The sequence below is a fragment of the Curcuma longa genome, chromosome 9 (assembly GCF_044706935.1).
Source record: "Curcuma longa cultivar G26 ecotype Majalengka, Jawa Barat chromosome 9, ITB_CL_G26_1.1, whole genome shotgun sequence".
NCBI lineage: Eukaryota > Viridiplantae > Streptophyta > Magnoliopsida > Zingiberales > Zingiberaceae > Curcuma > Curcuma longa.
The window spans coordinates 9,540,630-9,557,296 of NC_133869.1; the positions used below are offsets into that span (position 1 = coordinate 9,540,630).

The 16,667-nt window shown below is 35.0% G+C and overlaps 2 protein-coding genes across 3 annotated transcripts; both read left to right on the forward strand.

Moving 5' to 3' along the window:
* Positions 1 to 779: 779 nt before the first annotated feature.
* Positions 780 to 5,120, forward strand: LOC141834626 (putative clathrin assembly protein At5g57200). Its single transcript, XM_074721951.1, has 15 exons — positions 780 to 869; positions 962 to 1,031; positions 1,146 to 1,243; positions 1,681 to 1,819; positions 1,897 to 2,024; positions 2,109 to 2,201; positions 2,339 to 2,389; positions 2,535 to 2,600; positions 2,712 to 2,777; positions 2,902 to 2,982; positions 3,084 to 3,164; positions 3,753 to 3,917; positions 3,985 to 4,060; positions 4,174 to 4,298; positions 4,809 to 5,120. Exons 1-15 carry the CDS (start codon positions 780 to 782, stop codon positions 5,118 to 5,120), a joined length of 1,641 nt encoding a protein of 546 aa, XP_074578052.1.
* Positions 5,121 to 6,261: 1,141 nt separating this feature from the next.
* LOC141834625 (biotin carboxylase 2, chloroplastic-like) lies at positions 6,262 to 15,859 on the forward strand. 2 transcript variants are annotated; one of them, XM_074721949.1, is made up of 17 exons: positions 6,262 to 6,400; positions 6,506 to 6,562; positions 7,409 to 7,743; positions 7,913 to 8,054; positions 8,746 to 8,844; positions 8,940 to 8,996; positions 9,276 to 9,347; positions 9,752 to 9,841; positions 10,874 to 10,933; positions 13,519 to 13,704; positions 13,782 to 13,874; positions 13,954 to 14,035; positions 14,307 to 14,413; positions 14,570 to 14,645; positions 15,220 to 15,266; positions 15,348 to 15,410; positions 15,484 to 15,859. In XM_074721949.1, exons 2-17 carry the CDS (start codon positions 6,521 to 6,523, stop codon positions 15,538 to 15,540), a joined length of 1,608 nt encoding a protein of 535 aa, XP_074578050.1. In that variant the 5' UTR covers positions 6,262 to 6,400; positions 6,506 to 6,520; the 3' UTR covers positions 15,541 to 15,859. The 2 variants fall into 2 exon arrangements, with proteins under 2 accessions (XP_074578050.1, XP_074578051.1); XM_074721950.1 differs by having other exon boundaries at positions 6,269 to 6,403.
* The last annotated feature ends 808 nt before the right edge of the window (positions 15,860 to 16,667 follow it).

Sequence of the window (16,667 nt, forward strand, 5' to 3'; positions counted from 1 at the left end):
CGAAGGAGGATATTGTTTTGATTTTGTTGAGATTTGAATTTTTATCTATTTCAGTAATTATATTTCTGTCGTAACCAATTCAATTAGATTGAGTGTATGCAAAGATATTGTTTAGAACTGAGATACCTCTAAATTACAAACTATCAACACTATCAAAATCCTATAGAAGCAGGTAAAACTCAAATATAATACTAATTATTTTATAATTTGATTAAAATATTAATTGTGATGTATTGTAAGAGTGATTTTTTTCAATAAATAGTGGGTCTAATGTTTTTGGATATATAATGCCAATTAGAAAAAAAAAAGTAAAAGTTCAAATACATGTTGATTTTTTAATTTATCACATTTAATTAAAATTATAAAGTAATATATTATTTTATATATTTGAATAAAATATAAATAAATAAATTTATTAATAAACCATACCCGTTTCCCGCGAGATGTAGTTTTCGGCGAGTCTTAACTTGTACTGTACCCAAACATACCTCCGCTTCTTGGTTCGCAAAAGGAAAGGGACCCACTAGCGGACCCGCAGATCCTGCTTGCGCTGGACCGGTGTCCGGCGAAACGGGTAGAAAACTCGGAGCCTTAATTTTTTTTTCTAGTTTATTCGCTGCGGAGGCGATCAGCAGTAGTAGTCGTCGACGACGACGGAGGTGGAGGAGTAGAAATGGAGAATGGTGGCTGCGATGGAAATCAGTTCGTTCTTCTCTGTTATTTGCTTCTAGAGAGAAGAATTCGAATCAGGGCTTTCCTTTTCTCGAATTGATCTATCAATGAGCACGCTCAAGGGCTGGCGGCAGGCTTACGGCGCCCTCAAGGACACCACCACCCTCAGCCTCGCCACGGTCAATAGCAATTTCAAGGTTGTAACTTCACAGATCTACTAGGTCTTTGTGAAAAACCCTAGTCTAACTCGCTGCGTTTGTGGCGTCGATTTGCTTTGTCTCGAATCAAGGACGTGGACGTCGCCGTTGTCAAGGCCACCAGCCACGTCGAACGCCCGCCCAAGGAGCGACACATTCAAAGTAAGATCAATCAATCATTTCCCCCTCTACTATCTTTCTTTTGATCTTTTTTTTTTTTAAAAAAAGAAAGGATTTTGATCGAGTTCAAGGCTACGTGCTCTTTTTTCTGTCCAGAGTTTTTTGCTTCTGCTTCGGGGAGTTTGCCGCGGATCGATGTGGCTTACTGCGTGCGCACACTTTCTAGGAGATTGGCAAAGACACGTAATTGGGTGGTGAGTTTGTTTGGTTATTGGTTCGTTCATTTCGGTTCTCTCCTTTGATGGGCAACCATTTGATGTTATGACATTTTGCTATTTCTCCGCACTGGTGTGCAGTAAACAATGTAATCTTCATGTTCAATTTGTGCCTTCTGATTGAATTCATAAAGTCGAGTCTCGTGTGCTTGCACAAGATTGGCCACTCACCTGCTTTGTTTCCTTGGGATAATTAATTTACTGTCTTGGTATTTGGCATGAAGAGACTGTGGTGCAGTAAATGAATCAGAAGAAGCAACAAATTTCAGAGTCAATTCTCCTTTGTTGAGAACGGATGTAGCATGATTTTAGTGTAATTTAGGTTTCTAGATAACATCACTCGCTGATGAAAATGTTGGCATTTTGCTGGCATAGGATCATCAAAATGAATCACTGTATCTGGTGATGTTCTGCAGGTCTCTTTGAAGACACTAATTGTTATCCACAGGACACTTAGAGAAGGTGACTCTACGTTTAGGGAAGAGTTATTACACTATTCTAACAAAGCACATTTCCTTGACCTGACCAATTTCAAGGATAATTCCAGTTCTCTTGGTAAGTTTGTTCTGTTTGATATGTCACATGATATATAATATAGCAGTTGCATTGAAGATATTGAGGATGTTTTCTAGCTTGGGATTGCTCCTCATGGGTCCGGGCTTATGCACTCTTTCTGGAGGAACGATTAGAGTGTTACAAAATTTTAAAATATGATGTTCAAGAACATCTGTCGAGGAGGTTTTCGGATGTCCCTGACATAGTATGCTTTCTTAAGCTCTTGGTGTTGTTATTGATTTTATTAATTTTCTTTTCTTTTTGTTGATTATACTCTCATAACATTCAGGAACATACTAGTACCAGAACTTTAGGTAGCGAGGAACTGCTACAACAGCTACTTGCCTTGCAGCATTTGCTTTTTCGCATTATTGGTTGCCAGGCAATAAATATTTTCTGATCACTATTAACAGTAGTCTCTGTTGGTTTAAGGAAGGAAGCAAGATATATCTTGTCAATGCCAATATTTACCTTTCTTTTCTTATTTTTGCTACACAACTAAATGGTTTATTCTTATAGCCGGAAGGAGCTGCATTTGGAAACTATCTTATACAATATGCCCTGGCTCTGGTATGTTCACGATTTGTTTGTAATTTTTCTTCAAAGCCACAGGCTTTCAGCAAGCAATTGCTACTGTTTCTCATGTCTTTGAAATTCTGTCAGGATGTTGCTACATCACAGATTAGTTTTTTATATGAAAACATCTTTTGTTTAGGTGATTAAAGAAAGCTTCATAATCTATCGCGCTATGAATGATGGGATAATCAATCTTGTTGATTTGGTAATGCATTCAGTGATACTTTTCCAATAGATGATAGTGGCTTTCTAATAGGGGAAAAAAAGATACTTCCATTGGTTTGGATTTATCACTGTCCTCTTAATCTTACTGCAGTTCTTTGCAATGCCAAGATATGAAGCTACAAGAGCACTTGACATTTACAAAAGGGCTGGGCACTTGGTAAGTTAAACATTGTGATGAACTTCTCTCTCTCTCTCTCTTCAATTTTTTTCCTTTTTATGGAATTAATATTCTTTTGCAGTACCATAACAAACATTATGGCTGTTGTCTCTGCAATCAATAGGCACTCAGTCTTTCTGAATTCTATGAGGTCTGCAAAGGTCTGGAGCTAGTAAAAAAATTCCAGTTTCCTGCCCTTAAAGAGGTTTCCTTAGACATTCTCTATTATTTCAATTTTCTTTTCTACCGACGACTAGAAGTTTTTAGTTCAGTAGTATTACTGATTGTTTTGTTTGCATTCCACAGCCACCTTCATCATTTCTTGCCACAATGGAGGAACACATTACTGAAACAACCCAAATTGGGTCTATTCTAAATAAAACACTGGTGAGTCTGTTATTTCTTTTGATTATAAACGACTGCTTAATTTTTGGGATGTTAAGTAGTAGTTGGTGTGTAATTTAGAAGGTCAAATAATTTAAGTAGGAGTCTAATCAGATTGGATATTTTTCTAATTGCATTCGATTATTTTCTACCCATGCTGCATCCCTTGCCCTATTATACAAGGTAGACAAGTTACTTCTGCACTTCTCTTGTTACGAGTTTGCGTTTCATTAGAATCCAATCTAACATATCTTCAATGGCAGTCCAGTTCTCCACAATATTTCCCCAAAACTGTTTAGTTGGTCATAAGACCTCCTCTTGATTGTCTGGCCCCAGGATCAATGATAAAGTTGCAAGTCATAGAAACTCTTATTCATTTTGAAGACGTTCATAATTCATCCAGTCCATCTGACAAGTAGATTCTCAATCTGGTCTGTTACTTATGAATAGCAATAGAGGTTTTACATCTTCTGTACTTAATTTCTTCCCAAGTGATAATTCTTCTGTTCCACTATTCTTTTTACTTTGCCATTCTATCAAAATAGATTTATTAACTTTCATATTCACCTTGGATATTGGATATTGAGCCAGAAGTCCCAAGAGAGGAACTTGTCAACTAATGAAGAACAAACTTCACAGGAGAGTTTAGAGAAAACTGTTTTACGAGAGGCCAAACCTTCATCAGTTGAGCATGTAGAAAAATCAGAGGCAGTTCCAGATGTTACAACTCAGTCTGAAACAATAGCAAACTTATTGGTAACTTTCATATCTTCTTCTCTGATCATTTGGCATCAAAAGAAACTGGAATTATGATATGTTGCAGGATTTTGATGAAATAACTTCCATGGCTACTCAACTTGAGGATAGAAATTCATTAGCTCTCGCACTATCTTCACCTGGTAGTTTCATTACTTTGTTGTAGATTCCTATTGCATTTAGATTGAATTGCCTTTACTTATAAAATAGATCTGTATCGCTTCAATTTAAACATTATTTTACTACTGTCTTGCAGGTAGTGATACCAAACCTAAATCTACTGGTGGCATCATTCAGACATACACAGGTCCTTCAGAATGGGAGTTAGCACTTGTAACGACAGCAAGCAGCAACACTTACCAACCAGCTGAAGTGAAACTGGTATGTCATTTCGTATCCTTATTCTGATACTATGTTTACTTGAAAGAATTTGAAATTGAAGAGGAAAAGTGGAAGGATGGGAAGAAAAGAGAAGAAAAGAAGAGTTTTCTCTGGCTATTCACTTAAAAAGGAAGAAAAAGTTTGTTGTATATGCTGGAAAGGAGAAAGGAGATGAAAGAATGGTTTAAATATGAACTAGTGAGTTTAGTTTTCCTTTCGATTCTCTGTCCATTTTAGGTAGATTAATTGTGAGGGTGAGAAGGGGAGATGAAAGAACCTATGTTGTTCTCTTTGGGAGTGAATCTCTCACAGTTTGATCCTTTTTATGGCCTCACTCCTTGTTAATGCAGAGAAAGAAATCATCAAATTGGTCAACCTTTTCTTTTCCTTCTTTTCTAATTTTCGTTCTACTTATTATTTGCATAGTCACAAAATTCCTTCTAATATTCATAGAATGTCAGAATTTTTCTTTGGAATCACATTGTTTATTCTTTTGGCTTTGTATGTTAGCAGGCTGGTGGATTCAAAGAGCTCCTTGAGAGCTTGTATGATGATGCAACTAGAGAACAACAGAGAACAAGTATATATGGTACAACAAATCCATTTGCTGCATCAAACTACATTTCACCACCACCCAATCTTCAGATGGCTTTCATGGAAGAGCAGCACTATTTTCTCCTGCAGCAGCAGAACAGGACGATGACAAGTCCCCGGAACGGTCTGCCGGAGTTGGCTCATGCTCAGGCTTTCTCATCCAACCCTTTTGGTAATCCCTTGACTAATTACTCTCAGCCTGCTCCTGGCAGTTTCAGTTTGATTTGAAGGTGCTTATTTGCAGATTATGTATTCTTTTGTTGATGAGAAGTGAGTATATGTTGATAAGAAGATACTTGTAAAGCGTGATTCATTGTTTGTCGTCGTTGTATAATTTATCCTTGTAAACAGTTAGTCCTCTCTTCTTTTTGTTGTGTAATTTATCATTATAAAGAGTGATTTATAAACAGTGATTCATCATTCCTACACTCTACATAGACATATAGAGTGATTTATCTCTTTATAAAATGATGGTGAAATCGATTATGTAAGACTGTTAGGACGACGAATTGAAGAAATAGAAAGAGATAAGTAAGTCAGCTATGTCTAGAGGATTTATTTGTGTGTTGAAAACTTGGGTATGTTAAAGATGATAAAGACCACCTTTAGTATCTCCTAGATGTATGGTCTTTCGTATTGTGTTATCATTATAAAAAAATTACTCAGGGTCTCTAAAAGAGTTGAGACAGTCCTGTGCTCACATTGAAGCCACCGACAATCGACCTTTACTATCAATATCACTGTAGAGAATCATGCTCCATTTAGATATTAGAACTATGAGTGGTAATACAGTTGCTCCGTCAAATGGTACTTTAATCCATCATTGTTAAATTTGATGGGTAAGAAGGATATCACATTTATTCAAATTGAAGAATGTTTTTTTTTGCTTAATTGTGGCATATTCTTTCGTTTGAAGTTCTCATGAAGTGAGATGAACTTATCATTCAGATATCCAACTCTTACGATCGGTTAATCAAAAGATAACGAAGTAGATCTTTGTGAATGTAGAAAATGAAGATTAAAAGCTCAATACACTTTGTGACCTTTACTAGTCATTGGTAAAAACAACAACGATATTATCTATGTAAATTTGTGTTCTTACGTAGAACAGTCGATACGATCTAATTTAATTGACAAAAAAATATTATTATTATTATTATTTAAAATTTATTGCATTTTCGAATTTATTATACGAAATTAGGGAGAAGACTGTCCACCAGAACCGGCTTTGAGCTCGAGTTCGATTGAACCGTCGCCGGTTGGTTCAACCAAACCCTAATAACAGAACCGATACGTGGCGGAGGAAAACGGAACATTGGATAAAACGGCATGGTGTAGCAGCGGAGTTTCCAAGGCCCGCTCGCCTCCACCTCGATCACATCGACGTCTCTGGCGGCTTCTCGAAGACTGTTATAATCGCTCGCTGTCTTGTGCTCTTGCTTCCTCGACTGCTCGACACCGACTCCTCTCTCCGCCTCCCGAGCCCTCAATCCCCAGCTCTCGTTCAGGTGGTTCGTCTGGCCAGATCCGCGCATCCTCGGAGTTTCTTGGTTTGTTTTTGTTTTTGTTTTGGTCAGGATTTGGTTCATTTTGCATTCCTTTCATGGATGTAGGGTTTCTTGTTGATCATGGACTCCATTCTCGTCAGCAAGCCTGTGGTTCCTTCTCCTGTAAGTTATTGCTGATTGCGATTTGATGATTTCCATTTGGCGATCCGGGTGAAAGTAACACTTAGTGTAGAACTTCTTTGAATGCAGTCTTTCTAAGTAATCAGTGATTCTTTCTTAATAGTTTAATGCACACAGGTCAAATTGTCACGTTTTTTTCAAAAAAAAAAAGGGAAAATAAATCTGAGTATTGAGCTTACATGTTCGACCACTAATCGATACAGATTGATTGCGTTTGTAGATATTGTATTGTTTCATTGAATAGTTGCATTGTTTTTGGCTGATAAGCTTATCGCTCTAAAGGTCTTTTGGCTTTCCTTTCATCATTTATTGCCCAAGTTCTCATAATTCCAGGTGACTAATAACGTGTATAGGGATTTTTGCACAATGCACTTAAATTGGTTTTTTATGTGCATAGAAGTAAAGAAAGCATAAGAGAGTTTGGTCTGGAGGACTTCATCTATCTTACAAATAGGTTGGCTGAGGAAGCCAAAATTCATCCCTGAGCAGGATGCTTTAGCTTAATGATAAATATCAGTTGTTTAATATGAAGGTTGTGCTTTTTAACAAGGATTCTCAGGATTCTAGCTGTATCTTGGCGGTGGGATTTCTCCAGTCCTGATCAACTCCAAACTAGTCGCGCATACAAACATTGTTCTAGCTTGGTTCTTGATCAAACCTATTCCTCTTCTCCCATTTACCAGTTCTTGCGCATCCCATTTCCCTAGCATGTACATTTGCGGTTACTTGTATGTATGAGTAGTAACATACACCCTTTGAAGGAATGATGCTATCATACAGGCTTAACTTATTATTTAAATACCTTACAACCTCATATTTTTACACTAGGGACTGCTCCTTCAACCTTCTGGAGGAATAAAAGGCTCACAATGTAAGCTTGGTGTGGGACATGCTGCCAACTTCTGCAAAGTATATTATCCTAGAAAACCAACTTCTTATGTGGCCAAGAGATCTACAAATCATGGAAGAGTGCTTAATGAAATTCACCGTGATGAAAAGATTCTTGTGGCCAATAGAGGAGAAATTGCAGTCAGGGTGATCCGAACTGCACATGAAATGGGTATAGCTTGTGTAGCTGTTCATTCCACTATTGATCGGGATGCTCTTCATGTGCGGCTTGCAGACGATGCAGTCTGTATTGGTGAAGCCCCTAGCAGTCAATCGTAAGTGCTGATTTTCCTTGTTAGCATTAGCTACCAAAACTGCTTTCAAACAAGTGTTCCTTTATTATTGTTGAACTGATAGATTTTTCTCTGGAGTTTTTCAGTTCATTTTGTCATGCATAGATGACTTTCTGGACACCTATAAATGTCTGATCTTATATTTTGGCAGGTACTTGCACATTCAAAATGTTTTGTCTGCTGCAGTTAGTCGTGGGTGTACAATGTTGCATCCTGGTTATGGTTTCTTGGCTGAGAATGCTCGCTTTGTTGATATGTGCAGAGGACATGGAGTCAATTTTATTGGACCAAATGTAAGTTGTTCTTTTACCTATAGATTGAGTCATAATATACGTGGACTCTTTGTCTACGCTATCCTGTCTGTCAGATATCAGCTCTCAGACACTAGACACTGTCGTTCCTAGTGGGTACTTGATATTCCCATTGATCATGTTTTAAAAAATTTAGAAATGGCAATGTCAAATATTTGGATCCGCAATCTTGTCAAATGTTCATATCTGAGTCCAAGTAATAATTCCCCTCAAATTATTGATGGCAATTAACATGAGACATACAGATTCTCAGTTTCTTTGCATTAAAAAATCCGTCAATTCTTTTATCTAATATAAGTTGTTAAAACAATGCCTAAAGCATATATTTTTCAATTTTCTTTTCTTCCCTATTTATTTAGCCATTTTTCTAGATGGTTAGTCCTTGTGGTGTTTGGGTTTTAGAGTAGTTTTGTGTTATTAGTTGATTTCAAGTGCAACTAAGAAAAAAATGCTCAAGGGTATAACCACAGAACTAGTTCTAATGAATTTAGCAAAACAATTTTCTTGCACAAGGTCATATCTTCTTGATAATGGGCATTTCTTGCTTGTGTCTGTTCACAATATTTAATCTGACAGATGTAGAACTTCCCTTTAATGATTCATCAAATGTAATTTTGGCTAATGTATGATGCAGCTATGCACAAATTAACCAACCTTTTCATTATTTTGTCAGCCAGACAGCATTCGGGTAATGGGTGACAAATCTACAGCTAGAGAAACAATGAAAAAAGCTGGTGTTCCTACTGTACCAGGAAGTGATGGACTTGTGCAGGTAGAAGAACTTCTAAGACATCAGATTTGTATCTTCAATGTGATTGTTACTGCTTCAAATGATTTGATCCCTAAGTGCTATTTTTTGAAATTTAGTCAACAGAAGAGGCTGTGAAGCTTGCCCATGAAATTGGTTTTCCTGTCATGATCAAGGTACTTTTTTTCTTTCATGAGATAGAGTGAAAGTGCTTAACACTACAAAATATGCAGTTTTACATTTGTTTAGTTGTACAATCCATGATTTTGGTTTTTCTCAACTTAGTCTGATCTAGTTTCTTTGATGTCCACATGCATTCTTCATTACAACTAAAGCACTCACTTCTGGAATCAGACAAATTTACTTCTGAATTCAAAATTTTTCCATCTTGAAATTAACTTGGCTTTTGGGGGTATTTTATTAAATCTCTTCTTTCTCTCCCTACTTTCACTTAGGCAACTGCTGGTGGTGGAGGACGTGGAATGAGATTAGCTAAAGAACCTGATGAGTTTGTGAAGCTGCTACAGGTACTTTTTATGCCAGATTTGTACAGTACAGTGAATGCCAATCTTGTTTGTTTTTTTCACTAGAATGCATCAAGCAACCATGCAAATGCAAGTTTCCGTTACTGGTTTTCTAATTCCTTTTTCATCATAAACTGGTGGAAATAATTCTGATGGGACAGTTAATATTTGTAAAATATGCGATTGATTGAAGTTGATATATACTTTGACAATCTAGTCTTCCATTGAGGTAAGAAGATACTTGAGTTTGTGACATAAGGCTAAAGTTACCACCTGATACAATCTGGTTTCAACTTGTAGTATCATGATAATTCTGTTTCTCCACTATTATTCATCCTTGGAATTGATATGTAGCTGTAATGATATCTGATCTCTAAAGTCTAAACCTTATGCTTTGTTCTTTCCAGCAAGCTAAGAGTGAAGCAGCAGCTGCATTTGGAAATGATGGAGTATATTTGGAGAAATATATCCAAAATCCAAGGCATATTGAATTTCAGGTAAGGTATCCATGTATTGTCTAGTCCAAAAAATAAAGGCATGATCATTGGAGAAACATTCATTTTTCTTTGTGTAATTGTGTACAGGAAATTTGTTTGCCATTTTTTTTAATATTCTTTTGGTTGCTCTAATGCATTGAAGTCGAACTTCTGGACTTGGATATTTCTTTCCATGTGCATACAATCCTGAAAACATTGCATACAGGAGAGAAAAAGCTTTTTTTTATTTATCCAAATATTTATTTTGCCAATCATCCATTCTTTGAAATTAGCAAAATTTCATGGTTCCAGGATATACTCACAACTTTCTTAATGTCGTTGGTCATCTGTAGACTTTTTTAATGTCATTGGCCATCTAATAGTTAACAATAAATACAAAGTTAGAAACTCTCTTTATTTACCAGTTTCTGGTTGTGATGTCAAATTTGAGGTCCATTATGCTAGAGAAAGGTCTTGAATTTGGTCAAATGCGATGAAAAGACATACTATTGGAAAATGATGGATAAACAAGGATGAAAAAATAGTATCACTAATTTTACAAAGCTCAACAAAAATATTTATTTTGATACGTTAATAACTATTGCATTAATAATGATGCAATTAGTGAAGGAATTATTTATCAAATTATTCTAATTTGTAATAGAAGTACCGATATATTTTTTGGTCCCGCAAGATGATTCTTTTTTCATTCTTCAATCTATTTATTAATGTCATTAGACCATGTTTCGGCAGCTACTACCACTATGGGTGTCAAGCCTAATGTAACTACAACCCTACCTGACAGAGTTGTTTTGTTTCTGGGTGAAGGCACATTTGAATTTAAAAATAAAAATTGTATAATAATGAGAAATAATTAAACAAAAAATCTGAAACCTGACTTTTGCTTTGGATTTTTCTCTCCAGATTTTTATTTGGGATTTGGATACTTAAGAGTTTCACCTCATGGCTTATCCAAAAAGCAATTTTATACCATCAATGACTTATCTCAAACTTTTCTGCAATATAACCTCTCTTTCTATCATGGTTCCATAGGTTCTTGCTGACAAATATGGTAATGTTGTCCATTTTGGGGAGCGTGATTGTAGCATTCAGGTACATATTTTAAACTATGGTTCATATGGCTTCTGCACAAATATTGTGTTCTTTTAATTATATCAAAATAGGAGGATAATTTGCCATGTTTCATACAAAGGCAATTGTGTTCAATATTGCTTGCCCTTATACCATTATAATAATTCTTTTTTTTATATATTATCTTTTTTTAGTTGCCTAAGGCTACCATACCAATATTACTTTCAAGTTATCTTGTCTAAATTGGAGGATAATATGCCTTTTTTACCTTGAACAATATTGAAATTGTTAGAATAAGTCTATAGTTAATTAAATTAAGTCAAGTTGTAAATATATTTAGTATGTCAAATATAGTAAAATGTAAGACAGTACTTGTTAAAACAATTTCTAAGCATGAAACTAAGCTAATGTTTCAATCAACTATGGTTGTGTTAACCACTCTTCTCAAACTCTTGGTACGCCCTAAACCTGTTTACTATGACACGATCACATTTTTTCAGATCCAAAACATATTGGGCTCAATTGAATATACGTATTCAATAAAGATAACCTCTGTAGATACCTCTCTATGTTCACTATTTGTTTTAACTTTTCTTCTTTTATCTCATTAGCTGGTATTACTACTCAAGCTTAAAGGTTATGTTTCCCACACATTTACTATTTACTTGTGCTTCTACTTCGGAATAAACATGGCTTGATGATGATGACAACTTGTGATTCTACTATAAAATGTTTTAGTAATCTGAAAATTTACGTGTAGTCCTTCTATCTTTTGCATGTTCCATAGTTCATATTTTCAAATTTCAATTGCTAATCTAAGTTTCAAGTTGTCATCTACTAAGCCAATTAGAATTCTTGGTTAACCCTCTATGTATTCGTCTCAGTATGCTGTTATAGATTTTTTTAAAAAAAAAATTGTGCTTTGCATATTGTTGAATTGGCAGAAACATAGCTTCATAAAATTTAACTCATCAACTTATAATCTGATTTTTCGGGAGCCAAATATCTCCTTGTGATGCTACTTGGTTTTCTCATGATCATTATATACATGTCTATCTAACATTAGTCTGTATTTGAAATAAAAATGCTTATCATCATCTATCACAAATTGAAATTTATTTCTATATAACATAGAAATTAAAAACAAATGAAAAGTTCTTTCATTTGTTTAGGAGGAACTTAACAAGACAAATGCAGAACTCATCTAGTGACCTCATTTATGCGCAAGGGTGGGTATCAAAACCACGAATAACCTAATTGAGTCAAACCAAATCGAATCGAAAAATTTGATTTATTGATTTACAAGTTTCGTTTCAATTTCAATATTGATTCTTATTGAATAAAAGTCTATTTAGGTTAACTTAAATATATATATAAGAAATGAGAGCATTAGAGAGAAAGTTGGAGTTGCATCTATTGAGGAAAAACTCCGTGAGACACGTTTAAGGTGGTATGGACATGTACTTAGACGACCGATAAATGCTCCAGTTAGGCGGTGTGAAACTATGACAAATACGCATATCAAACGAGGACGAGGTAGACCAAAAAAGACTTGGTTAACAACAATAAAACAAGATAAAATTTATTTAAATATAGATGATGATATAATAGGAGATAGAGCTCAATGACGTAAAAGGATCCATATAGCCGACCCCACTTAGTGGGATAAAACTTGGTTGTTGTTGTTGTTGTTGTAAATATATATATATATTCTTATTGAATATATACCTCTCTCTGTCTTTCTCTCTGTGTGTGTGTGTGTGTGTGTGTGTGTGTTTTAAAGCTTAATATGCATTGAAAATAAATCATCTTTGCCATACCATGGCACTATGAAGACAACTATATGAGATTGCTTTTTAACTTCTGAGGAGAATAATTGCTTTTGTGTCATTTATCATTTATTACTTGCCATGTAAAAAATGCAATGCCTTCGTAGTTATATTTCAAAAATTCATATATTTACTTTTTGCTATTTGAATAATGCAAAGTATCAAATGTTCTCAGAAATACTAGATATCGGAATGTAGAACACGTAATAAAAGTTATCAATATCAAATGCAATTTCTCATGAAAATATATTTGTGAAATTATAGGATCTTAAGATCATATGGGCAAAATCCTCTGAATCCCTCGTAGGATCTTAATTCTAATAATCTTGTCCACTAGATGTCTTCATAAACCTGTTGATTGTGAAATCTTCCAATGCTTAAATGGGTTCAAGTGGTAGAATATTAGAATAAAAGTGCTTTGTGTTCAATATTTTAGGCTTTTTGTATTACCTTGGTGATGCTATAGTTGAATGTAGCAATTTTGCATTGAGTCACATGAAATGCACAATGCGGTTAAGTTGCTTGCTGATTCATTATGCAGGTATATGTTTGGTGATGTGGCTGTGAATCTTATGCCACATGCCGACATATGGTTGGTGTTCAATTGACTAGTAAACTAACAATGACTTTAATTGTAAAATTGTAAATTTTGATGACTGCTTAACACATTTTTTGGCACTTTGTGCCCTAGTATAGTTATTGGATTTTGTATGTTATGAAATAGCCTACAAAAGGTTTTAGATAATTAAATTTTTGTACACTGAAATGACTTGACAGAGGAGAAACCAGAAACTTCTAGAGGAAGCTCCTTCACCTGCTTTGACCCCAGAACTACGCAAAGCGATGGGTGATGCAGCTGTAGCAGCTGCTGCATCTATAGGCTACGTTGGTGTTGGAACTGTTGAATTTCTATTGGACGAAGGTGGCTCTTTCTATTTTATGGAGATGAACACCAGGATACAGGTATTTACAGTTTTGATACATGTGCTAATTTCTGGACCTGGAAGGTTATGATTAAATGTCATTTCAACCAAAACTAGGTGGAACATCCTGTCACAGAAATGATTTCTTCCACTGACTTGATTGAGGAACAAATACGTGTGGCTCTTGGAGAACGTTTGACCTACAAACAGGTAAGATACATTTTATTATTCATTTACAAAGTCAATTTTTCTTGAGCTCATAAGTTATTATAGTATGCTTGATACACAGGAAGATATTGTTCTTAGAGGGCATTCAATTGAGTGCCGTATTAATGCAGAAGACCCTTTCAAAGGATTTCGTCCGGGACCTGGTACTCTATTGCCCTTTGATTCTTAATTAGTTATTTGAAAAATACCACCTAATAAATTGAAAAGTAGAACTCAATAAGTATAGTAATAGTCTATAACTTAGCTCTTCGATTTTTGTTCACCTTCTGTTCAATTTTTCTACAGACCAGCTGTGTTTCAAACCCAAGTTTTCTTCATCCACCCCGACCTGTGAAACTATTTGAGTTTTGAACTTGTTTATATTGAATTGTTGTATTCTAAAAAAGCTTCTCTATGATATCATGCAAATTGCAGGGAAAATCACATCATACTTGCCATCTGGAGGGCCATTTGTGAGAATGGATAGTCACGTTTACCCCGGTTACGTGGTTCCCCCAAGCTACGACTCCTTACTTGGGAAGGTGCCGTACCGATTTGTTTTTATTATTTTGTTAAGATGGTTATTGTTGGTTCTGTTGTGAGATTTTTCTTGGCTCTCTAGTCCTGACTTGTCTTATAGAAGGATTGTGGATATCATACCTTCCCGTAGTTTTTACAATTTGGTTTATTTAATTCAGCTCATTGTTTGGGCGCCAACCAGGGAGAGAGCAATAGAACGAATGAAAAGGGCCCTGAGTGACACCATTATCACAGGTTAGTAAACCATCACTGAATCAAAAACTCGACAAACTCATTGAGTTGTTGCTTTTCATCAAGCAAGGGCACCAAGCTGTTACAATATATCAGAGTATATGACAAGATTTTGTGTCTGTGAATGATTTCATTTCACACTTTATTTTCATTTGGAAGAGAAAAATGTTTTCACCAATCTCAAGTTTTCTGCCTTAACATTTCTAGCTGTTATTTCCTTTCTTGGCATGCTGATAAATATTCTTGGAATAGACAACGAACTTGTCTTTTTTTTTTATGTTATACCTTCGTGTTACTTTTTTACCTTCAATCCTCTAATCATTACTGTACCTAAAGTAAAACTTAAGTGAATTTGGTATAAACACCGTCACAAATGAATAAAGGCTTAGTTGTTGTTGTTGTATTTATCCTTGGTCGTGAAAATTGGAGTTTAAAGTTTTGAAATTTGTTGGCATTATGGTATGAGAGCTGAAGCTTAAAAGGAACAGCTTGTTAAGTAATCTATTACGAAGTAGTCTATTCTTTTACATATATGTTTTGAGTAACAGATTATTAGTATTTTTGTTTCCTTGAACAGGAGTACCTACCACTATTGAGTACCATAAGTTGATCCTTGACATTGAGGTACTACGCAAAATATGAATTGTCAAATATAACTCAAGTAGTGAATTCTCGGCATTTCTCATCTTTGTTTATATAAAACAGGACTTCAGAAACGGAAAGGTGGACACTGCATTCATACCAAAGCATGAGAATGAGTTGGCCGCAGTGAGTATTTCTCATAATCCTTTAGTCAGGTATTCGCGAAGTGAATTGACCGACCAATTGTGTTCAAATGCAGCCCCAGAAGGTGATCCTGTCTACTTCAGAAAAAGAGCTTTCAGTATCGAACAACTAGATTTACCAGGATTTCTGAAGGAATAGCTGCAGTTTGTTTGCATTATAAGAGGTTGGCACCATAACAACCTTCTGATTACTTGCTTCTCCCCATGTTGCTATCTTTCTTATGAAACACAATCTGTGGAAAAAAGTCTCCCACAAGCAATTTATCATCTTTGTTTTCTGGTTTCAAAAAAAGGGAGGTTGATCTCATAGTCCATTTATATACAACAAGATTCATGTGTGCAAGAATCATATAAGATGATGATATTTCTCAGGAGAAAACCTGATGCATCTGGTGTTCCATAATAAACACCTGATGCATCATTTATCATTCAGATCATGTTCATAATCCAAGCAAACAGAGAAGCATAGAAATATAAGAATCTGCTAGTGTTGATGAATTAATTACATTTGAAAGCAAGACAGTTGTAGACTCCAAAAGAAAAAAAAAAAATCAATAGTTGGAATTTCTTTTAGAATTTTCGCAGCTTTTTTTAAAAATTAGATATTCAGGTTTCCTCTGATTAATTTTGGATATAGATGTTTTTTTTTATCAATTTTTGATTCTTTTATTACTTGATATTTTTCTATTGAGTGTAATCCTGTCCATTATTTAGCCATCACAAATATTGATGAATAAATTTATAGTACTTAAATAACTAATAACTCATCCGAAATATCATATGTTGAAGTTTATATATATTCTCGTGGAATTAGGACTGAGTAAAATTAAAATAGAATAAATTGAATTTTTTTAATAAACTAAATGATCGAATTTTTCTATGAAAATGATAAAAATTAATTAATTCAATTGAAAATTAAAATGATTAAATTTTCAGACAGAGAGTCCTTAATCTTTAATCTATCGAAGGAACTTAAAAAAAAAAATGATAATCTCAGTCAGTCTTATAGACTCAATCCTTGGGGTGACCGATCGGTTCTACGGAAGTTTTTCATCGGCTATCAGGATAAATAGGGGTGACGTTCAGCATTCTTTGATTGCGATTTCCATTTGAAAGAAAATTTCTGTAAATATGTTGTAGTTAGAGATCGAACTGTGGGTGTCTGAGTCACAATCTAAATGTTCTATCGTGGCACCATGATCCTGGGACTATCGAAGGAACTTAAATCAGTATAATAGTC

What these genes read in the sequence shown, in the direction of transcription:
- LOC141834626 (XM_074721951.1), top strand. Translation starts at nt 780, where the DNA reads ATGAGCACGCTCAAGGGCTGGCGGCAGGCTTACGGCGCCCTCAAGGAC. An exon ending in CGGTCAATAGCAATTTCAAG is followed by an intron (nt 870 to 961) that starts GTTGTAACTTCA and finishes TCTCGAATCAAG; the next exon opens with GACGTGGACGTCGCCGTTGT. An exon ending in AAACAATAGCAAACTTATTG is followed by an intron (nt 3,918 to 3,984) that starts GTAACTTTCATA and finishes GATATGTTGCAG; the next exon opens with GATTTTGATGAAATAACTTC.
- LOC141834625 (XM_074721949.1), top strand. Translation starts at nt 6,521, where the DNA reads ATGGACTCCATTCTCGTCAGCAAGCCTGTGGTTCCTTCTCCT. An exon ending in TCAATTTTATTGGACCAAAT is followed by an intron (nt 8,055 to 8,745) that starts GTAAGTTGTTCT and finishes TTATTTTGTCAG; the next exon opens with CCAGACAGCATTCGGGTAAT. An exon ending in ACGACTCCTTACTTGGGAAG is followed by an intron (nt 14,414 to 14,569) that starts GTGCCGTACCGA and finishes TATTTAATTCAG; the next exon opens with CTCATTGTTTGGGCGCCAAC.